At 35.5% G+C, this 24936-nt stretch overlaps 1 protein-coding gene across 2 annotated transcripts in view; it reads left to right on the top strand.

Annotated features, from left to right (window-relative positions):
• Positions 1–24936, top strand: part of Mlh1 (DNA mismatch repair ATPase Mlh1) — a 426615-nt gene that overhangs the window by 185577 nt on the left and 216102 nt on the right. For both annotated transcript variants that reach the window (XM_090408883.1, XM_090408882.1), the window contains exon 7: positions 9424–9512. In XM_090408883.1, coding sequence (XP_090265009.1) covers positions 9424–9512 — 89 coding nt within the window. The remainder of the gene's footprint in view (positions 1–9423; positions 9513–24936) is intronic.

Raw genomic sequence — 24936 nt, 5'->3', positions numbered from 1 at the left:
GTGTTAGGTCTCATACCAGTTATTAGTTTTTCAAGACTCCTGATATGAAACACATTCAAGTCTAGGTAGTCCCTCTTATATAAATCCCATTTTCCTTCAAAAACTCACTCCACATATCCAAGAACTCACATTTATTCCTTTTACACAGCATATGCATTGAATCATTTGCACCCATAGCCCTTCTTCTTAATTCCTTTTTGTCATATCAAAGTAATATACTTAAAATTTTAACTTTCTCACTGTTCACTCTGTTTTCTTTCAACAACCCTTTCACATTGAACTTATCACTATTTAAGTCGTTAGTACCTACTACAATTACGATCTCGTTTACTTTTCTTTTCTGTTTTTAAATTGCATGTGCTATGTTTTTGATTTTAAGCTCCTAGAAAACTAAGTTATAACTTGCTCATCAACAGCATGTTTTATTATAGAGTCACCATACAAAATAATATCCTTCTTTTTACAATCAACTTTTTACAGTCAACCTGATTTTCGTTACTTACTTACTAATTTACCTAATTCTGTGCTTTGTTGTTTCTTATTCTGCTGCTTATTTTTTTTTCTTCCATATGTTCATTCAAATGCCACTCAAATTACTGTAATTCTTGAGTTGTCTCTCTAATAATCTGGTTTAACTTTGCTATTTTGGAGGTTAATTCATTTTCAATGACTTCCTCAATATCTTCAATATCCTCCTTAGTGGGCCAAGCCTTTTTATTTTTGACTTTGCTGCTCTTCTTAGCATTAGGTTTCTTTTGCATTTTTGGTGCCATTTAAAACTATATTAAAAATATGTTACAAAACACTTAATACAATACACTAAAATTACATTTTAATATATTTTGAAATGTAATTTTCTAAGGGAAAAACACAATAAAACATAAAAGTATTGCCAATTTTACAAGAGCACTAAATTTACTGTCCAGTTGCGATTTAGCCTCAAACCCAGTTACAATAAATAATAACTATCCAGGAGCTTTCCTCCAGGATTCCTTGATTACGTGATAGACCTGTATCCATCATGGAATCAAGGACTGGTTCTTCTCTGTTTCCTTTTGTTGGAATACCAGTCTGTTATTCTTGAAGTGTCCAATTTTTGTCTTTCATGTGTGTTATATGTCCTGCCCACTTTTTGTTTTTATAGATAACTTCCACCACATCTTTAAATCCAATTTTTTTCCCTTATTTTAGTTTGTTCTGGTATGATCTTTCTTGCTTATATTATAAATTTCTTTTTATTGTCCTTTTGGCTGTTATTAGATTTTGTTTTTATCTTTTTTTTTTTTTTTTTTTTTTTTGTTTTTGTTTTGTTCTGCCTTGCTTGAGGTCATTGCTGGTAGAATATAATGGAAGCATCAAGGCAGCCATTGAGACTATGCAGTCATTCCTTCCTATGCTGCACCATTTAAGTGTGAAGTGCGGCACCAAATTGTTTATAGATGACCTAAGTATTGGTCTGGGTGTCATGCTTAGAAGAGCAGCCACCATGCGGCAATTTTTCGAGACTCATCCTCTGACTTAATCATCTGTTATCTGTCAAAATGCCAATATTATCATATCTTATATTTCTTTCTTCTAAGGCACTTCGTACTGTATCAATCCACCTAGCTCTTAAGCTTCCTCTGGATCTTTTTCTTGCCATTCTGGCAAAGAAAACTTGTTTTGCTAACCTTTCCTATCCCATTAAGTGACCATGCCACCAAAATTAACAGAGAATAAAAATTACATTAATAAATCATTTTATAAAATGAAGCTAGTTTATGTTATAAAATGTAGCTAAAAATTTGCAAGTTTTGTAATAGTAATGCAGACAATTCATGAAGCTTACAGGATCAAGTTAAAGAAATGCACTTAATTGGCCAGCACATATCAAGAAATGATCATTATTTTACTTAAAAAGACAGACTATTGTAAAATTGTTTTGTTTTACTTGTATAAGGAGAGAACCATTGAGTTTAATCAACAGTTTGTAGTGATTGTGCTCATGTGCAGACATTCAGGAAACTGTATCTTATAGCAACCACTCTGAAGTTGTTAGGTTTCATTGTTGTTGTTGAGATTAGAATGAGAATATGGCTTTCTTTTTAGAAAGAAGAGTAAAGTTTGGTGGTCAATAACCATTTGAAAGAAAAACACTTTCATATAATTCTATAGATCTCCAAATAAATTACTTTAGATCTATAGATTTATATGAAAGTGTTTTTCTTTCAAATGGTTATTGACCACCAAAATATAAAAATCTAGAAGGTCTCTAATACTGTAAGGATAAACTTTCACGGAAATTTGGAAAGAGCGAATTGCTACAGCAGTTTGGGTCTACTTCTGGTTTTCTTCACTCTGTGTGTTCCATTTGTTAGATAAAAAAGATAGAACATTTATTTGTTGCAAGACAGACAGTTCTTTTTTTCTAGTATTGTAGATGAAGTAAACTATTCAGACAGATAGGGGAATCGATTTCATTAGTAATGAAAGGATTATTAAGAGAACTGTAAATCTGGCATGTTTTCTCCTCATGGATAATTTATTATTATCATTATTATTAGACCTCCAGGAGTCAAGGACTCATCAAGGAAGGCCATACATCATCTACAGAAGCTGTCTTGCTTTTTCTTAAACTCATTCACACTAGATTCACTGACTACTTCAAAGGGCAAACTGTTCTATTCACTCATGACTTTGTGAGAGGAAAAAATCCTCCAGTTCTTACCCCTTTCTTAACTGCACAACTGATCCCTTGTCCTCTCTCCTCCTTCCATATAATGAAAAAAATTATCACCCGATATCCTATAACTTCTGCTCAGAATTTTATAAACCTCTGTCATATCACACCTCTTTCTTCTCTCCACTAGTGTCTTTAATCCACATACTCTCAATCTATCCTTGTGATCTACATTCCATAATCATGATATCTTTGCCACTCTTCTTGGCAGCATTTTCAAAATTTCCTTATCTCTCTGGAACACAGAATACTAGATTTATGCACTGTAGTCCAAGTGCAATCATACTGAGGTCTTGTAGACTTCTATATCCCATATCAATGTTTGTTTTGGCATTACAATTATCTTCTGAGTTGTTTTTGCAATTTGTGTTATGCAACCTTTGAAGTTCAACTTTCTCCACCATAACTCCAAGAATTCTGGTCCTCGTCAGTTTCTCCCAGCATAATCCAACTAATATATGCTGTTGGATATTGCATCATACCAAAGTGCATAACTTTTACACTTGCTAACATTGAATTGATAGCCATTATTGTTTGCCCACACTTCCAGCTTATTCAAATCACCCTGCTGTATATATCAGTAGCATCTTTGATTCTCCTGCTTATCTTTACATTATCAGCAAACAGCTGAAGTTCTCCTGTCAGGTCCTTTCCAGTATCACCATTGTATAAATTAAACAACAGTGATCCAAGGACTGATCCATGGAGCACACCACTGGTTACCTTAAATCTGGCAGATTTACATTCTTCATATACCATTTTCTGATACTTCAGCCACCCGATTATTCAAGCTAATAGGTTATATTCCAATCCTGTATTCTCTAGTTTATGCAATAGTTTTTCATGTAGTATCCTATCAAATCCAATTCATAACTTTATCCATCTCATCACATTACTATCCAATATGAGGAAATTGCTCAGATATGACCTCCCTTTAGTAAACCTATGCTGTTCCTTGCAAAGTATATTTTGTTTGTCCCCCATTTCTCTATGCAAGTTCTTACAAAATTCTCTAAAATCTTTACTTTTACTCCAGAGATGCTGATAGGTCGATAGTTAGACACATCAGTCTTTGCACCACCACCATGCATTGGATTATAATACATTCTTGATGGATCATTTCTGAGTTAAGACTCATATTATACAGAGATGTCCCGATTGCAAATTCTTATCCAAGTTATGCAACAGCTCTAGAACCTCTTTCTTATGCACATCTGTTTCTTCATCCAACATAGTTGATGCTAGCATAATGTCTGATTTTCTGTTTAATTTTCTGATGCAGTGTAATTTTTAAGAAGAAATATTCTTCTTAAAATCAATGTATAATAACTTAAATGATGTTTAATATTCTTAAACATCAGTGTATATAACTCATCATACCTGATGAGTTATATACACTGATGTCTACTCAGGTAGGACAGTGGTATTTCCTCTTTCAGTTTAAGGAAAAAGAATTATTTGGGAAGAATGTTACCTCTGAATTAGAGTTAGATGGCTCTCATTTTGGAACTGTGATTATATTGAATGTGTTGAAAAGCTGTAGTTGGCAGTCCTACAAAGGGTTAACAAAATATTTTGTTTTCTTTGTATTGTTAGAAAACCAATTTTTTATTTATTTCTGAAATTAAACTTAAGTTTGTGTATGTGAGAGAGAGAATGTATCTCATGAAATCTTTTATATAAGTAAAATCATAAGTAAATTTTATTAATTCTATTTGTATATTTGTTTAATATTTATTGAATCATTTTTTATTATAATTCTCTTGTTTTATTTATGAAACTGAGATAAGTGAATGCCATATATGAGATTTATTTTGAGGTTTGGGAAAACTAGCATTTTTTAAAGTGAACTGTCATAACTGTTATAGGTGTGGATGAAAAACATGCACACACATGCATATTAAAATTTATATTCAAGACTGTAGTGAAAGGTTGGTCTGTTCAACACTTCTGTGAAATTAGTGATTTTTATCTGTTTTGTGTCATTTTCTTTGAGTAGTTTTCCTAGTAATATTACTACTAATTTTCATGTATTTATAGTATTTGATATACACTGCTTGAAAAGAAATCAACAGACGCTCCCCATTGGCAAGGTGCATCGTGCCATGTGATGAGTCGTGTTTGTAGCCAGTATAAATTGGAGGAATATGATGCTCCCAAATCAGTGCAATGGCGAAAAGGGAACTGATGGAGTTTAAATGAGGCATTGTGTTAGGATGCCATGTTGCAGGCCTATCTGTTTGGCAAATTGTTGACAGTTTGGGCTATCCCAGGTCAACAATCAGTGATATCATACTGATACCATACAGAGATGGAAGCACAGGGAATCATCTGCAAGAACTACCCACAGTGGACTATCCACCACACTTGCTGAATGTGCCCAGGGTGCTACAAAGTATAATATGTGAAATTTTCCTTTTGTTGGCTAACACATTGAATGCAGAGTTCCGCTCATCAGCTGAAACATGAATGTTCACAAAAACATTCAAAACCAAGGCTCACAACATGAGTTTCCATGGTAGGACTATAATATGGAAGCCCCACATTACCTGAGTCAGCATGCAGCATCATCTTCAGTGGTGCAAAGAACATGTACAGTGGGACATGGAAGCTTGGGAAGCTGTTATGGAGTGACAAATCATGCTACACTCTCTACCACACAGATGAATGGGTGTGGCAGACACCTGAGAATGTCTTTTACCAGAGTGCATAACTCCAACTATGAAATTCGGAGGTGGCAGCGTGATGGTATGGTTCTCTTTTTTGGCCTTGGACCTATAAAATGCCACCGAAATCTTGCAAGCTACTGAAATTGTTAACAAATGTGGCTTGCCCCAATGAGCAATGCCATTTCAAAAAATAATGAGGATATCAAGTATGAATTAACTTTGGAAATATCTAGATTAAAGCAAATTATTAGACAGATAATGCAGGAATGGGAAAAAGTTCAAAAGTGATTAGAGAGGCATCAGAACAGTGGCGGCCGGTGAAATTTTAAGTGGGGGGTGCTTTATTACCAATTTATTTATTAATAAATTGGTTACTGATTAGGAAAAAAAATATATATTTTTTATTTTGTATAGGCAGCATCCCCACTTAAAATTTCACTGGCCGCCACTGCATCAGAATGACTTGAATAGTAAACAGCAGAAGAAGAAATAATAATAATAAAACACTGAAGCAGGTAAGATATTGCATAAAGATAAACAGGTAGGTAAAACCAGTTATAAAAAGGATATTATGTGGTGTGGAGATTCAACTATAAAATGTGATTGATGACATGTTAACTACTTCAAGTTTTCTCAGTGCTGAAATCAAACATTTAATAAGTATAATTGAAAGCTGAAAAGAAAACAGATTGTAATTCGATAGGAATATGTGATTTGTCTGGTGATAATTACATGAGAGAAGATATGAAAGGACTTCTGAAAGAATGGGAGTGAGAAAGTGAACATAGTATTTATCTAGCTATATAGCACACAGAATTAAGTAGAAGGGCTGCAATTGCAAATCATTCAGAATGGTTGTGACTTTTTAGATGTATAGAGTGAGTTTGAAGGAAGAAAGGATTTATATGAGGGACTACTTGCACTTGAGTGTGTTGGGTATCAGGAGCCTAGAGAAATTATTTATTGGTATGAACCTAATACAGAGAGTCAGGGAAACTAGATTAGATTAGATGGGAATTTGTGTGTAAGCAAGTAATTATGCAACTGCATTAATGATACAATAGTTAATAATGGAAGTAATTATGATGAATAGATGATTGTGTATTCAAATTGGACTTATTAAGTATGCATAAGGATGTGTGTATAAGTGAAGCAATAGATATGAACAGTAATCTGAAGATAGTCCAACTGGTCATGTAGACCAGTGTTTCCCAAACTTCTGGATGTCAGGGCCCCCTTTGCAAAAATTAAAATATTTCACGGCCCCCCTCAAAAAAAAAATCGTAATAGAGAGATATATTATTATTATATTTATTGTATTTATATTCAATACAAAACATACACAGCGAATATTGCAAAAATCAAATGCATATATTACATTTTTTGCCTTTTACCGTTTGGTTCTGAAGACGATGCGGGCTGTTCGGTAAAATATGAAATACTGTCCTTTTTTTTTTGAGTCTGTTTCTGCTTCTGATTGTTCGCGGAAATTTTTTTATATTTTTTATCAGCCACTTATCCATCTCAGGGTTAAATTTTTTAACGTAGAATAGATCAAATAATATCACCATTACCGATGGTGATATTATCACACCACATGATATGGCACACCACAGACTGATAACATGAAATTAGTGAATATTACCTGAATAAAGGAATCCCAGGACCAGGAAATTTTTCTATTTTGTGACTTTTCTCCCTTTACGGTAATTAAGCCTAACGTGAAATGGACAGCAAAGGCAGGGTTATTAAAACGTGCATATGATTGGTGCGGTATTAACAAAAGTTCGTGCAACCGAAAGATAAAAGCATAGCTGACAATTGAGTTGAAATGCTAACTCTCTTCAACTGAATTCCATATGTGAAACTGCCATAACACTCATTATATATATATATATATATATATATATATATATATATATATATATTACTTAGTTTTAACACTTTACGTTCGGTTGAATTTTATTGCTGCCTTGGGAAATCGAATTCACACACATCTAATTAATAACAATAGTTTTTGGTTAGATACTGTGTTTGCCTATGCAACATATCGTTTTGTTTCAGTCTATACAGCATAGTTTCTGTATGAGGGGACATGTGATTGATTTATTAGTGTGTTTTTATCCCAGCTGTCTCTAATTGCACTATTTGTTGAGAAATATATTACACAGACTGCTCATACCTTATTCACTGGCATAATAAAAGTACTTGTTTTTATTGCCTCTGCAGTATAGTGGCTGTTAGGGAGGGGTGTTGTTTACCACTGCAAGAGAATTACTATCTCCCCACATGAACTTGTTTAAGCATTTTTTCATGTGTGAAGTATGTGCGAAACTTTTATTGGTAACAGAAAACTAGTTCGGATGACAGTGATAATATAAAACGAGTTTTGATATGTATATAAAGTCAATATCAACAGTCCCTGATTACGAACGCGTGATGAAAGGGACAGGAAGATTTGGAGCTTCCCTGGAGAGCATTCGAAGTAAATACAATTAACCATTGCTTTGAAATGAAACATATGAATAAGCAATATTTACTAATATTCATTAAGCGCCGAAATACGCACGAAGCAAAGTTTGTGAACCAACACTAATGTGTGAATTTTTCCATTAAAATATAAAAAATAACAAAAAAGAAATAATAAATAATAAAAGTTAAACACATTTCTTTTAAAATAAAAAAAAATCTACTTAGTCTTAAAACATTTTAAATTTATTTTCATTATTTCACGGCCCCCTCAACAAAACCTATGGCCCCCAAGGGGGCCGTGGCCCACAGTTTGGGAAGCGCTGATGTAGACCACAGAGGAGATTCCACAAAATGTCAGAATTATAGGGATAAGGAAGAATGAGGTTGAGTTTTGTCACCTTGATGAATACGTTATGGCTTGAGATTATTGGCATTAATGATACCTGCTAACTTGTGTTGAGTATAAAGTGTATAGTATTTTTAGGAAGAATAGACAAGATAAAAGGAGGGATTGTGGTGTACCAATATCAAATGATTTGCATTGTTGCTGAACTTAAGTCTCTTTAAATAGTATTCCACATAATCTCTTCAAGAGGTTGCTAATCTTGTAGCACCACTTCTTTGTATATCATCATCTGTCCTTTGGACATCCACAGATACTGTATGGTCATTCCGATGCTCAGTGATGTGCCACACCAGTCCTTGCCATGTAGTCCTGTTGTATGCTCTTCTGGAGGCTTCAACTCTCAAGCTCAGTCACTCCACACACACAACCATCTATCTCATTGACGGTCTGCCCCTTCCTCTTTTTCTAGGAACTTTACCTTCTGTTACTGTTCTGAGAAGTCCTCCTTCCATTCTTTCAATGTGCCTAAAATATTTTGACTTTCTTCTGTCAATATCCTTAAGGAGCCTTCAAGTTCTACTGATCTTTTCTAACACTCATTCATATGTATGCATTTCAGTATATGATATCCTCAACAGCCTTCTGTAACACCACATCTGAAAAGCAACTATCCTTCTTTTTATCTGACTTCTTTTAGGTTCCAAGTCTCACATCCATAAGTCGCTGTTGGAAAAACAACTAAAATCCTCAACTTTGTATAGGCAGTGATATTATGTAAAAATCATTTAGGTATATAGATAGATGGTGGAGAGTTCATGATCCATACAAGTCTTTTAAGTTCTCGGCTGTAATTGAAGGGTTACTAAAACTTCTAGTCATATGTATGTTCAGATGTTTATGACCAGTTAGAAAAATGATAAAACATTTCTCTCATTGAAGAGCACATCATTTTGATGTCAACATTATTATAGGAAAATATCAGACTAATTAAATCTTGCAACATAAATAAATTTCCTACAGCAAACTCATAAAGGAATAAAGGTAGTGGTAAAGTAAATGCTTTGCTATTGGTGCTTTCTGTAGTGAACTTTGTAGTTTTATATTCCCTTAGAATCATGAATGCTACTTTTTAAGTTAAATCATTTGCTAACTTAAATATTTTAATGAAGTCACATGTTTTTGTAACATATTTTTGTTTATATCTCTTTTTTAAATAGGCTGGAGACAATTCTGATGATATTCATACACCTGCTAATTCTACATGTCATGATAATATTCGTATTATTCATGGTGCAACTGTAGCAAGGTAATTTTTTGTAATCTAATTCTAAATCTAAGATTCTTGTAATCTTAGGGAAAAAACTCAATCTCATGTCCTTTTTACATGTAATATGCTGTGCCCACTTTAAAAGCAATAAATTCTTACATGATTTAATTCAACTAATATGTAGCTTAATTTAGTAACTCAATGAATATATTTTATTTTTTTAAAATTGATTTCCAGTATTACCATCACAATTTTTTAGTTTCTCACACAGTATGATGTGCTTCATCAGGAATAAACAAATCAAATATTAAAAAGGATGGTCAGTGGATAGAGATGGGAGAGTATGATGTGTTTCATGAGGATAGAAAGGGTAAAAAGGGAGGGGGGTGCTATTGATGATAGAGAAAGAGATTGTCCATACAAAGTAGAGATGCAAGAGGGAAATAGTGCCAGTGGTTTTGAGGCAGTATGGTGTGAGATAGAGGTGAATGGAATCAAATACTTGGTTGGATGTTATAGACCTGGTAATGTGGATGGTAGTGACTATGAAATGTATAATCAAATTAATCAAGCAAATAAGAAAATGGTGATCATTATGGATGATTTTAATTATGACAATATAGACTGAGATGATGAGATAGCAACTAGAAGTAAAGAAAATGAGTTTCTTGAGTTTTTGAGGGACAAGTACTTCAGACAGTATATAACAGATGGCACACACGAGGATTGAGGGTCTTGGATTTGATTATCTCATCAGAGGATTTAATTATAAATTAGGTGTCCAATCATCCACCAATTGATGAGAGTGACCATGAAGTAATTACCTGGGTGGTTGCTAGCAGTGTGAGGACCTCTGTGAAAAAAGGGTATATGTGGAACTACAACAAGGATGGGGGGGTGATTATGAAGAACTCAGGAGACAGCTTGCAGGTGTAGCATGGAATGAGGAGTTAGCTGGAAAAGAGATCAATGCAGCTTGGGAGATTTTCAAGAACTATAGTAGAAGCAATGTCTAAATGCATTCCAAGGGTCAGAAGGTTAAATAAGGTAGGTGTGAAATGGATGAATAAAGAGATTAAGCATGCGATACAGAGGAAAAGGGCATTGTGGAGGCAGCATAAGAGAAGTGGTAATAACCATTTCCATGAGGACTACAAAAGATCAGGCACAGTAGGTGATAACCAGTTGGTAAGGGTAGCAAAAGTGAGGTATGAGCAGCAATTAGCTAAAGAAGCCAAAAAGAATCCTAGGGAGTTCTTTCGATATGTAGCCAGCAAAAAAAAGAATGATTATGGAAGGATGACATTGAGTGGAGAAAATGGTATAAAGACAGCTGTTGCAGAAGATATAGTGGAGATACTTATTGAGCAGTTCATAAAGGTCTTTCAATCTTGTGAATGTGAATTCATGGAGAGAGATTGAGAGCATTTCATGATGGGAAGGAGAGACTGACTGTGAGCAAGAGGTGTATGGGGAGTTGAGAAAAATAAATGTTAATAAGGCTGTGGGACTTGATAATACACTCATGAGCAGTTGAATTAGAGATACCTGCCTTGTTGGCGAAATGGTGCTGTGGTCGCCCCGGCGCATGACGGGGATGTCGTCAGACCTTGTAATGACTGTCTGAGTAATAGTCGAGCACAGAATGGGGAAGACTCGATCTCAGCGAATTCAATCGCGGCCAGACGTATGGGGCACTCCATCTCCGAAGTCGTGCAGGCACTGGGCTTTTCACAGGCCACTGTGTGAAGAGTGTACCATGAATACATGGAATTGGGTAAAACCACAGCCTCCAGGGAAAACTGTCGTGGTGTACAACGTGTCGATGACAGGGGACGCCATCGGCTAGCTCGGATGGTAACAGCGGATAGAAGGCCACAGTGCTGCAGATCACTCACCAGTTCAATGCTGGACAACAACGTCATGTGAGCAGCCACACCATCCAGAACCATCTACTTGGTATGGGGTACAGAAGCCACTGCCCAACTAGGGTACCTCTGCTGACCGCACGCACAATGCACAACGATTAGCATGGGTGTGAGAGCACCGCCATTGGGCCCCTCGATGTACGGAAAAAGGTCGCCTGGACTGATGAGTCGAGGTACATGTTGGCACACGCTGATGGCAGGGTACGAGTGCGTCGCCAAGCACATGAAACGATGGATCCCTTATACCAGCAGGGTACAATTCAGGCCAGTAGTGGTGGTGGTATCCTCGTATGGGGACTGTTTACGTGGGATGAAATGGCTCCCCTGGTACATCTACTATCGTCCCTCATCGGCGATCGATATAGGGACCTGCTGTCAGATCATGTGCACCCATTTCTGTGCCTACAGCACCCTGCAGGAGACCTGTACCTACATGAGGACAATGCACCGGCCCACTGCTCCCGAATTGTGGCCAAGTGGATAATACTGTATATCACCACATATTCTGAAGGAATGTGCCAGGGAAGTGACATCTGTCTTGACATATTTTTTTAATATGAGTCTTGCACTGGGTCAAGTTCCTAAGGAGTGGAAGGAGGGCAAGATTTTGCCTCTTCATAAGGGAGGTGATAGAACTTCAGCATCAAGTTATAGGCCTATCTTTATGTCAGGTGTTGTGGTTAAGTTGTTGGAGAAGCTTGCGAGCAAATCCAGAATTGGGTTGACAATAATGGTATTATCTTTGATGGATAGCATGGATTTGCTAAAGGAAGGTCATGTTTTAGTAATCTACTTATTTATTACAGTAAGGTGACTGCCTTCCTTGGACAGAGGAGAGGGATACACAATAATATACTTAGATTTTTGCAAAGGCTTTTGATTGATTACCGCATGATAAGTTGATAGTCAGACTACAGCAGATGGGGTTGGATACTATTGGATCGGAGACTGGCTATCTGAGTATCAGCAAGTTGTGTTTGGGGTAGCAATATCCCAGAAAAGGAAGGTCACTGGTGGTTTGCCTCAGGGGTCTGTTTTAGGGCCATTATCGTTTAACTTGTATATATTAATGATATTGGCAAAGATTTGGAGATATTCAGTTGTTTGTAGATGATGCAAAGTTGGGAAGAACCATGAAGAGTAGAGAAGAAGTTGTGGCCCTACAAGAAGACTTGAATAAATTGGGCACGGAAATGAGGATGTGAGTTCAGTGTTGCAAAATGTAAGGTTTTAAAATTTGGAAAACAAAGATGGGATGTAGAATTTATGCTTGGCGGGATATATTGTCGGAGGTGGAGGAAATAAGAGATCTTAGGGTGATAGTGGATAAGGATCTGAAATTTAGGGGACACATTGCCAAATTTGTGAAGACAACACAAAGACTTCTGGGAATGATGCAGAGGACACTGACGTGTAGAAGTAGGGTGATTCTTGTTCCATTGTATAAGGCTTTGATTAGACTACACATGGACTATTGTGCCCAGATTTCGTTACCTGGTTTTCAAAAGGACAAAGAGTTGTTGGAAAGGGCCCAGAGGAGACTGACTAAGGTAGTTTCTGACCTCTTTATTGTTGAATATGAGGAAAGATTGAGAAGATGCAATTTACAGAGTCTAGTGGATAGGAGGAAGAAGGGAAATATTATAATATAGACCTACAAGTTAGTAAAGTATAGCATCAATGTTGGAGAGGTTCTACAGAAAACAGTGAGAGATCAGGAGAGAACCAGAGGTCATCCCTGGAACCTATATAAAGAGGGTGTGAGCAGGGGAATGAGAAGCATTTTTTTGCATGCAGGTTGTGAATGATTGGAATGCCTTGGCTGACAGTGTGGTGTCTGCAGAGAATTTGAGTGTGTTTAAAGTGCAGTATGATGAGCTGTGTGTATGATGAAAGGATCTCCTAGATCAGCGCTTCCCAAACTGTGGGCCGTAGGTTTTGTTGAGGGGGCCGTGAAATAATGAAAACAAATTTAAAATGTTTTAAGACTAAGTAGATTTTTTTTATTTTAAAAGAAACGTATTTAACTTTTATTATTTATTATTTCTTTTTTATTTTTTATATTTTGATGGAAAAATTCACACCTTGGTGTTGGTTCACAAACTTTGCTTCCAGCGTATTTCGGCACTTAATGAATATTAGTAAATATTGCTTATTCATATGTTTCATTTCAAAGCAGTGGTTAATTGTATTTATTTCGGATGCTCTCCAGGGAAGCTCCAAATCTTCCTGTCCCTTTCATCACGCGTTCATAATCAAGGACTGTTGATATTGACTTTATATACATATCAAAATTCGTTTTATATTATCACTGTCATCCGAGCTAGTTTTCTGTTACCAATAAAAGTTTCGCATATATTTCACACATGAAAAAAGGCTTAAACAAGTTCATGTGGGGAGATAGTAACTCGTTTGCAGTGGTAAACAACACGTCCTCCCTAATAGCAACTATACTGCAGAGGCAATAAAAACTAGTACTTTCATTATGCCAGTGAATAAGGTATGAGGAGTCTGTGTAATATATTTCTCAACAAATAGTGCAATTAGAGACAACTGGGATAAAAACACACTAATTAATGAATCACATGTCCCCTCATACAAAAACTATGCTGTGTAGACTGAAACAAAACCATATGTTGCATGGGCAAACACAGTATCTAACTAAAAACTATTGTTATTAATTAGATGTGTGCGAGTTTGATTTCCCAAGGCAGCAATAAAATTCAACCGAACGTGTTAAAATTCGTAAAAGTGTTAAAACTAAGTAATATATATATATATAATGAATGTTATGGCAGTTTCACATATGGAATTTGGTTGAAGAGAGAGTTAGCATTTCAACTCAATTGTCAGCTATGCTTTTATCTTTCGGTTGCGCGATCTTTTGTTAATACCGCACCAATCATATATACTGCTAATTTTAATAACCTGCCTTTGCTGTCTGTTTCGCGTTAGGCTTAATTACCTTAAAGGGAGAAAAGTCACAAAAGAGAAAAATATAACTGGTTCGGGGATTCCCTTATTCAGGTAATATTCACTAATTTCATGTTATCAGTTTGTGGTGTGCCAGTATCGGTAAGTGGTGATATTATTTGATCTATTGCACGTTAAAAAATTTAACCCTGAGATGAATAAGTGGCTGATAAAAAATAAAAAAAAATCCCGCGAACAATCAGAAGAAGCAGAAACAGACTCAAAAAAAGGACAGTATTTCATATTTTACCAGAACAGCCCGCATCGTCTTCAGAACCAAACGGTAAGAGGCAAAAAATGTAATAATATATGCATTTAATTTTTGCAATATTCGCTGTTTATGTTTTGTATTGAATATAAATACAATAAATATTATAATAATATATCTCTCTGTTACGATTTTTTTTCAGGGGGGGGGGGGCGTGAAATATTTTAATTTTTGCAAAGGGGGCCCTGACATCCAGAAGTTTGGGAAGCACTGTCCTAGATGATTCTTTGACTCCATGGGTTCTTGGGTGGTAATAATAATAATAATAAGCAGAAACTGTTCTTGTATTGAACTATACCTTACAAAGCTAAAAAGCAAGTTAACCGAATCTAACGCCGCAAACACAACAAATCAAATAAATGATAACCAATTGTAAAATTCAGAAGCTGTAATTGGTGAAAATAAGTTGTGTTGACACTGAAAATCATTTCTGAGACCTCTTTGAATTTACAAATGAAATGGTTGAATTCAGTGTATAGCATTTTTGTTAGTTGTCAAACTACTTAATATTTTTCACTTACACTGTAGAAAGCCAAACGTGGCTTGTGTGATCTTTTTTCCGTGTGTCCTCTAAATGTTTTTTCATGTGTTCTTTCAAAGGTGGATGGCTGCTTGGGTAGTTGTAAGGTTAGATAAGCAAAATGTTAGGCGTAGTTTTTCAGGGAGATCAAAGGCCACTTTTCAGAACTAAGGCCATTTAATCTGTCACATTTTTAATATAAAGCAGGATGACGGCATCTTTGTAAATTTGATTTTCTTGACTATCAGGGTCTTTATTGGTGTTCTGTAGGATGTCATCAATGGTCATTATAGTCATTTTTTTATTAGGATCTCACTGAGGTATATCAGTTCTTGTTTCCTTTTTTCTTCATCTCTCAAATGGTGTTGATGTTTGGTCTCTAGAGCAGAGTTCCTCAATCATCTAATCCTTATAATAGTGCTTCACTGTATAAACAGTACCAAGAGAAGAAACAAACAAAAAAAGTTAATTTATTCAACCTACTAATATTTCACTGGTTTTCTACCCAGCATCGTCAGAGCACAAATTACGACTATAAGTGCCCAGCACTTAAATAAATCATTGTCGAAACAATTCAAATGTCACTGAAAATGAACTAATGTTGTAACACACAGTACCTTCTTTGGCCAGATTATTACTAACATTTGACTTCCATGGAGTCAGACTTATTGTGGGTGGTACACACTATCATACACAAAGCTCATTCACCCATGACTTAAACTGATTCAATGTGCCTAGATTCACAACATACTCAGGCAATGCATTCCACTCTCCATGTAAAGAAACTGCTCCTCATTCCTCTGCTCACATCCTCCTTATACAGTTTCCAGAGGTGGCCTCTCCCATTCTATGAAAAACTCTTCCATGTCAACCTGATAACAACCCCTGACTAGCTTATGTCTCAATCATATAATCTCTCTAAATCTTACATTCTCTAAATCTGTACTCGTGCTCCACATTCCAAAGACCACTGATCATGACAAACCAATGACCACAAAGCCCTGATCAAGGCCTTATACAATGGCATCATAACCTCTATTTCTGTACGGCAGAATCCTCCATATCATTGCCATTATCTGATGCGACATCTTCACAATTTGTGTAATGTGGCTCCTGAATTTCAGGTCCTTGTCCATTACTACTCTCAGATCTCTCATCTCTTCTATCACCTTTAAAGTTTCTCGACCAAGTGTATATTTTGCATCCCATCGTTGCTTACCAAATTTCAAAACCTTACACTTTGCAACACTGAACTGATAAAGCCATAACATCTGCTTGACCTGCATTGTCCTCCTCAATTTTGCATCATCTGCAAACAGCTGCATATCTCCAGTTTAAACCCATCCCAATATTGCTAATATACAAATTGTGAACAACTATGGTCTCAAAACTGGCTCCTGCTGCACACCACTAGTGACTTTCCTCTTTCGGGATACTGCAGCCCAACATACAACTTTGATACCTATCTGACAGCCATTCACTAATCCAACTCAGAAGTCTGTTATTCAATCCCATCTGTTTAAATTTATTTAACGGCTTGTCATGTGGCAGTCTATCAAATTCTTTTGCAAAATCTAAGTATACCAACTGTATATGAATCTCCCTTGTCCAAGACATTTGTCACCTTGTTATAGTACATAAGTAAGTTAGTAAAACATTATCTCCCTTTATCCAACCAATGCTGACAACCCCAGAGAATACTGCTGTAATCAACCCATTTCTGTATCCTAGTTCTCACTCATCTCTCTAGTACTCATTTCACAACTCCAGATATACAGATTGGCCTATAATTTGTAGCCACAGCCTTAACCTTTATGCAATGGAACAATTTTACCTTCTTTCTACTCTCTTGGAACCTGTGCTCTTATTAAACAGGCATGCCAATGCTACTGCCAATTCCCTTGAATATTCTTTTAGGACATGTGGTGATATGTCATCAAATCCTATCACCTTATCGACATCAAGTTTATATCTTCATCTGCCTCCTGCTCACTCACAATTAAGCCATCCTCTCCTATGTCCTCTACACTTGAATTTCTCATGATTTCACCCTAATGATGATGAAACACCCTTATAAATTAATCACTGAATACCTCAAGAATGACTTCTGTTGCAGTCACCATTCTACCATTTTCATCCATTACTATCATCTTCCTCTTTGAGCCTCCATATCAGTCGGTATAGATGAAGCCCTTTGGTTGGAAAGACCTGGGTTCGATTCCCATCCATGATGTGGGGAACCTTTATCTGGTCTCTTTCAACTAAAGGTGAGTTAACCAGTCTCATATGGATGTGGAGGTTTTATCTCCTGGTAACTCTGGTTTTTCATCCCTCAAAACAGGCAAACCAGTCCCGTGAACACACACACACACATGACTACAGTCATAAATATACTTATGGCAAGGAAGGGCAATGAGAAACCACATGCTTCATAATCATCTCCCTGGTATTGTAGCATATGGCTACCCCACCAGCCTACAGGCTGAAGGGAAAAATGCAAAAATACATTATCATCTTACCATAATCGTTCTTCCTTCTACTTGCCACATACCTAAAATAACTCTCTAGAGTTTTTCTTTGCCTCATTTACCACCTACTCATACTGCACTTTTGTTGTCTTCATCATTGTACTCTTCATCTTGTACTGCCTCCAAAGTGCCTTCTTCCAGATTTTATGCTTAAGCCACTCATTCATCCATTTTACACCTACCTTATTCAGCCTTTTGGCCTTCGGAATACATTCACATATTGATGCTGTTATGTATTTCTTTGTCAGTTCCCAAGCAGCATTTATTTCCTTACTGCTCAACTCCTCATTCCATGCTATAGATCCAAGCTGTCTTCTAAACTTATCATAATCACAAGCCTTGTATTTCCACATGTTTCCTCACAGAGGTCTGCATACGGCTAGCGACAACTCAGGCAATCATTTCATGATTACTCTCACCAACTAGAGGAAAAGTGCCAAACCCCACTCACAATTACATCTTTGATGAAATGATCAGATCTGAAACTCTCAATCCTTGCATGCCCTGCATTACTTGCTGTCTAAGATAGTTGTCTCTCAAGAATTTCATTTTCCTTATTCCCAAATGCTATCTCTTCATTCCAGTTTATATCACCATAATTAAAATTGCCCATAATAATTACCCTTCCTTTGTTCACTAACCCAAGTTGTCTTCTATACATTTCTAAGCATGTATTACATATATACACCTCATATTATACATATATCTATCTATCTCATATTACATAGCACATATATATATCATATTATGCCTCATAGCAACACCTTGTAACTATTGCCCCTATTTCCCTCTTTCATGTCAACTTACGTGGGCATAATTTCCTTGCCATCATCAGCAGCATTTCCCCTCCTTTCTTGTCCTTTCTATCTCTGTGAGAAACATTGTGCCCGTTTATTTCTATTCCCATTAGGATATCATCTTCATTCAACCATGTTTCATTTATTCCAACAGTTTTGGGTGAATAAACTCAATAAGTGAAGCCATTTCATCTCCCATATTTCTGATACTTCTGGCATTTATAAATAAACACAGCAATTCATTTTCAGGTCTATAACCAGTTCTACCCAAGCCACTTGTTAGTTGTGATTTTCTGATTCCTACCCTTTTCCATTCACCTTTATCACCACTTATCACATATGTCTTCTCACTCTCAACTACCTCACTCACATCCCAATCTATTCCATTTTTATGCTCATGATCCCTATATATACATTTGCTACTACTTCTAACATCTACTCTCCATATGCCAATGTCTTCCTTTTCACCTGGGCTCTCTCTGTTTCTCTGTTCTTCTATTCCCATTCTGTCTTGATCTTACTACTACTGTTTCCATTGTCAAGTACTTCTTTCTCTTCAATACCACTCTCTTGATCTTTCACTTCATTTACTTCTGATTTCCTGCTTGCATCACACACTATATTTCCATATAGCAACAGTTTCTCCAGTTCACTCACTCCAAAGCTATTCAAATGCAATCCATCATGCCTGGATACTTCCATTCTTCCCTAAAACACATGCCATACATCTACAAATTGCACTTCTTTCTCACACAGCTCTGTTAGCATACTATTCATGATTCTGGCTCTGTCTCAATTCATCATTGTCATACCTTGGCAACACTGACAACCTTTCCCACCATACTACTATCTCTTTCATTCTTCTCAATAACTTCCTCATATTTGCTCTTACATTCTCATTATGTCCATAACCATAATCTCTGGGAAATTAATGCAAATTATGGTTATCTGACCCATAGAGGGCATCATGTATTAAAATATTAGTTCATTTGCAGTTACAATTAGAATTGTTTCTACACTAATTTAGTTTGGTGCTGTGTACTTTCACAGCTGTAGTTTGTTCTCTGACGTTTCTGAGTAGAAAGCCAGCAAAATATCAATAAGTTCAATAAATTAATTATATTTTTCTTCTCTTTGTGTTGTTTATAATGTGAAGCACTATTATGAATAATCATCATCACCTATGCCTTCCTGTACTTATATCTAATCCTTAGCTTGCCTTTGGGTTAATATGCTATAGGTTTCCTTCAATTTTCTTTTTGGGGATATCATCAATTTTCTGATTTTTACCTTCTATGGGTGTGCAGGTTACTGTAATAATATTACATTTATTACATTATTACTAACTTTTCATCATAATTTACTCCAAATTAATCTGCTACTACTTATCAGGTTTCCAGTGTAAACTGGGGGGGGGGTTCTCTCTTTTTATATACCTTTATGCAAATAACTCCTTTTCTACTTATTCTAACTGCCTTCCACACTTCCTTCTTATTCCTCGAACACCAGAAAATTTATTTTTGATAAGCTGCGCACTGATGTCCATTTTCCAGTAATAAGAAGTGGTAAGTGCATCTAGTAGTCTTCCCTTTACATTCAAATTACCCCTGATTAATTAATATCTGCAATCGTGGTCTGCTATCTACCCTTTCTATCCTTTCTCCTGGGTTCTCGCTAATAGGCTCTAATATTTTTCGGAACAGTGCATCGAAAAATTAAATATCAGGTGACACTCTATTAACATTTAAACAACACATTTATTTACCATAAAACAATTTACACTATTATTTCATCAAAGAAAAAAATTGCTTAGTTTAACTCTAAATAGAACAATTATGTTAAGATTTCGCTTTCAATTTATGATAATCATGTCACGTAAATATCCACTCCCTTCCAATATCAAGTTTCTATTCTAAGCAATTATACTATTAACAAACTGTTGCTCCTTAACTGTTATACACACAAGAATATCATTACACATAAAAGTTTGATCCTTCTGATACTAAGATAATACTCTAGGCAAAATGCACCATTAACAAACTGTCACACACATAATTTTCTATTACTTATTAAACATTTTGAATCCAACCATTAACTTTACACAAATTCAACAGTTTAATCTTAACAGTCTTCTAATAAAGTTCTCCTATAATTCACAAAATTGAAGAAAAAAAAATTGAACTCACTTTAGGGCTGCTACCCACTGCGTATTCTCATTCCCTGTCTTCGGATTGGAGTCCTGACCCTTTCCTCCCATATCAGGTTTTCTCTCCCTCCTTACGCCGGCAATAGATTTACTGATGACTTCTGGGACACTGTCCTCCTGGCACTCAGGTGAAAATTTTCGGCTTGAGGAGTACTTGCATGCGCGTTAAACTAACGGAGCAATTCTTTCCCTCTCAAAACTTCCTATGTTCGGACAATAGCTCCCTGCGAAGGTTTGTCATCAGATTAACGCTTTGCCTGGCAGGCTCGTGTCATCTTTCTTTCAGGCCACTGGCATGACTTCTCCTGAAGTCGCATCTTCGATGGCTTACATCCGACGGACAAAACCGGTGGGATACTGATGACGACCTATGGGTAACCGATTGACGACCTATGGATAACCGATTGATGACCTGTGAATAACCGATACTCGATCTTCTGGCCAACACCTTTTATTCACCTTCTTTCAGATCCTGCATGAAGATATGGAACCTTGAATATTTCAGTGCAATCCCTTGTTCTTTCCTTGACACTGACTCTTTCTTTGATCTTCTACTACACTTCTTTAATTCTATTTGTTTGGGCAGCAGAAGTGCGTCTGAAGTTTGTCGGTCCGTCTGACACTGACCTTGAGTATTTACAATTGGAACTCAATAACAACTTTCACACATCCTCATAAGGAGCTAACATACAAAGTTTTCTGGTGGCAAGGTATTGCCTTTTGTGTAATACATTCTAGAATTTTCGTTTTTAGGGCAGTAAGTACAGACAGTCCCTATGGGATTGTTTACATTAACAAACTGTTTTAATTATATACAGCTATACAGGTTATTTTTATAACATCCTTACAGGGCTTGACTTCTGTAAAAATTGATGTAAGGCTTTCTGGCATTATTAAGATACATCAAATTTTTACACCAGGATTGTCATATGTTATATACCAGTTTTCTAAGTCAGCGCTTCCCAAACTGTGGGCTGCGGCCCCCTTGGGGGTCGTAGGTTTTGTTGAGAGGGGCCGTGAAATAATGAAAACAAATTGAAAATCTTTTAAGACTAAGTAGATTTTTTTTATCTTAAGAGAAACCTATTTAATTTTTATTATTTTATTATTTCTTTTTTGTTATTTTTGATATTTTAATGGGAAAAACATCACACATCGGTTCGTGTTCACAAATTTCGCTTCCTGCGTATTTCGGCGCTTAATGAATATTAGTAAATATATGCTTATTCGTATAAGTTTCATTTCAAAGCAGAAATCTAAGAATTGCAGTTTCAAATATTTCACCTGATATTGACTTTTTGTGTAGCAGTATTGAAACACATCCACATTAAACTGTTGTTAAACTTCTTTTATGTTTTTAATTCTTTCTTTATTACTAATAGTTTTATGTTTCATATGCTTGTACTGCAAATGTACAATAACAATATATCTATCTTTATAAAAATATGAGATAATGTGCCATATCAAATGTGTATGTAAGATGCTAAAAATGTAATATTTGCATTTGATTTTTGCAATATTCGCTGTGTATGTTTTGTATTGAATATAAATACAATAAATATTATAATAATATATGTCTATATTATCGAGGGGGGCCGTGAAATGTTGAAATTTTTCCAAAGGGGGCCCTGACATCCAGAAGTTTGGGAAGTACTGTTCTAAGTCACTTCCATCCATCCATCTGCCTAGATCGTTTCCTATTTCAGTGATAGTGCTGAAATTATCCCTGCTTAATTGTTATTATATACTAATAATGCCAGTTTCCACCATAAATCTGTTTGCATTTTTCTTTCATAAGATTCTATAGTGATACCATCTGTTCACTCCCTTAATTTTTCATAGAACTCTCGTGTGTGTGTGTGATCTCTGGTTTTCGGTCAGCTGTTTAATTTCTAGCTCATCTCTCAAATCTATAAGTTAAAACTTGTTTTAGCATAGTTTTGCATATTGCTAGTCTAGTGCTTTGGCTAATTTCTCTAAATTAGCCAAATGAATAAATTTATTCAGTTGGCTTTCCATTTTTGTCTATTTCTCAGTTTAATTTGCATCTTCATTGAAAATTGTCTAAATAGCTGAAATATTTTACTTTAAATAAAAGTTTTTATGTGGCTCCAATCCACAAAAAAGCCTATGTGAAACCAATCTACAGTACATTTGTACCATGGGTGTGTTTAAGGATTTATTTTCTATTTTTATTGATTTTTATATATTTTTTTATATTTATTTATTTATTATTTTTTTAAATATTTTTATTACCATTACCATATACAGGGTGGCCATAAAATAACTTTCCCTCTTTGGAGGCATCTGTAGCTAAAACCAATAAACGGAATGAGACCAAATTTTATATTGAGACTTTTGAAGGCATGTGGAGATGATTTCCGTGAAAAAAAGATTTAGTACCAAAAGTCGCCAATAGAGGAAATTTTGGCCCTGGCAGAGCCAAAAAGCAGATAATTACATTAAAGGCAGATAAATTGGAATAATAACATTTCAGCGGTGTAAGTGACAGCCGTGTCATTCATTCCAGCTGGATATGTGGCGGATTACAATGATAATAATCATAATTAAACTAAAACAACAACTTGCAAGAAAGACAGAAATTAATGTAGTGATTGAACTCACAGGAAATAATGTTTTATTCATCAGAATCAGGGTCCCCTGGACCACATACAAGATTTTCAATGTGCTGACCTTTCTTGTGTACAACAAATTGCATCTGGCGTGTGACATACTCTGCGATTGAGCGTAAGGAGTCAGATCAGATGCTCATAACAGCCTGTTTTATGTTCTCTTTCAAGACATGCAAGTTGGGAACGCCACCAACATACACAACGGATTTCAAATACTCCACAGCCAAAAGTCACATGGAATTTAATGTAGTTATCTGCTTGTTTTTTTTTTGGTTCTGCTAGCGCCAAAATTTCCCCTATCGGCGACTTTTGGTACTAAATTTTTTTTTCGTGGAAATCATCTCCCCATATCTTCAAAAGTCTCAATATAAAATTTGGTCTCATTCCGTTTCTTGGTTTTAGTTACAGATGCCTCCAAAGAGGGAAAGTTATTTTATGCCCCCCCCCCCTGTATTTTACCATCAGGTTACTCTACTATTTTATTATTATACTATGGTTCTATAGGTTCTTCATTCAGGATAAAGTCGATATTTTCAATAGTCCTGCCTGTTTAAATAGTTTTTGTCTTTTTATTGCTGATTTTCATACAGCTTTGTTGCAGCAATTATTCAGTTGCTTAGTTAAAAGTTCTCAAGAGTTGTATTAGATTTATTTAAGAGTATAACATCATTTTTGGAAAATAAATAGCAAAGACAATCCCCAATTTTGATATCAGGCCTAATGCCACTTTCCTTTGTAATGTGATCCATACAGATGATAAATAATAGTGCATTTTTCTGCACCTTCTTGAATTATAACACAGGTATGGACTATGTATTGCTCAGTACAATGTCTTGATTACATCATATAATTATACTGTTTTGAAAAGCTTCTCTCTTTGTCACCTTGTCATATGCCCTTTCCAGATCTACAAAACTTTAATATTAGATCCTTGTTATATTTCCATGATTTCTCAAAATTGAAATCAGATCCTAACAACTCCTGCTTGATTTGAAGCCAGCATATTCTTTCATAAGTTTCTCATTCACAAGTTTTTCATGGCTTCGTCAAAAGTATACATATATTAATTTTCTCTGGAATATTAGGTAATCAAATTCCTGTGTAATTCTTACATTTAATTTGATTTTCCTTTTTTATAGATGGAGACTATAAGCACTCTGTTCCGTCATTCAGAATAGAGTAATAGAGTATATCTATTCTGCCTACAGCAGAATGCAATTAGCCATATATATCAATACCTCGATTATTGTTGATATGTACTCCTGATTGTATTCTTCTTGAATATTTTCTGTAATTGTTCTGTTGCTGCTCATCTCATTTAATATTCTTTCAAAGTAATACTATAGATATCCAGAATATCATTATATTCAGTTTTTATGTCACCTCTGATTCAGAATATTCCTTCCTCCATTTCTAAGCTTTTGCTTAGAAATAGAGGAAGGAATATAATTTAGTTTCAACATTTTTTTTTTGCCATATTCATGATATTTATAATCTATATTCTTACCAAATTTTTCCCATGTATGCTATAATAGATTTCTTTATATTCCACATGGGTACCTTCTTCTTCTTCTTTTTTTTTTTTTTTCTTCAGCCTATATCTTTCACAC

Source organism: Typopeltis vanoorti, chromosome 19, assembly GCF_054136105.1.
Source record: "Typopeltis vanoorti isolate ZY-2024b chromosome 19, IOZ_Tvanoo_1.0, whole genome shotgun sequence".
Classification (NCBI taxonomy): domain Eukaryota; kingdom Metazoa; phylum Arthropoda; class Arachnida; order Uropygi; family Thelyphonidae; genus Typopeltis; species Typopeltis vanoorti.
The sequence above is the reverse complement of the archived record's forward strand: the minus strand, read 5'-3'. Positions and strand labels throughout refer to the sequence as shown.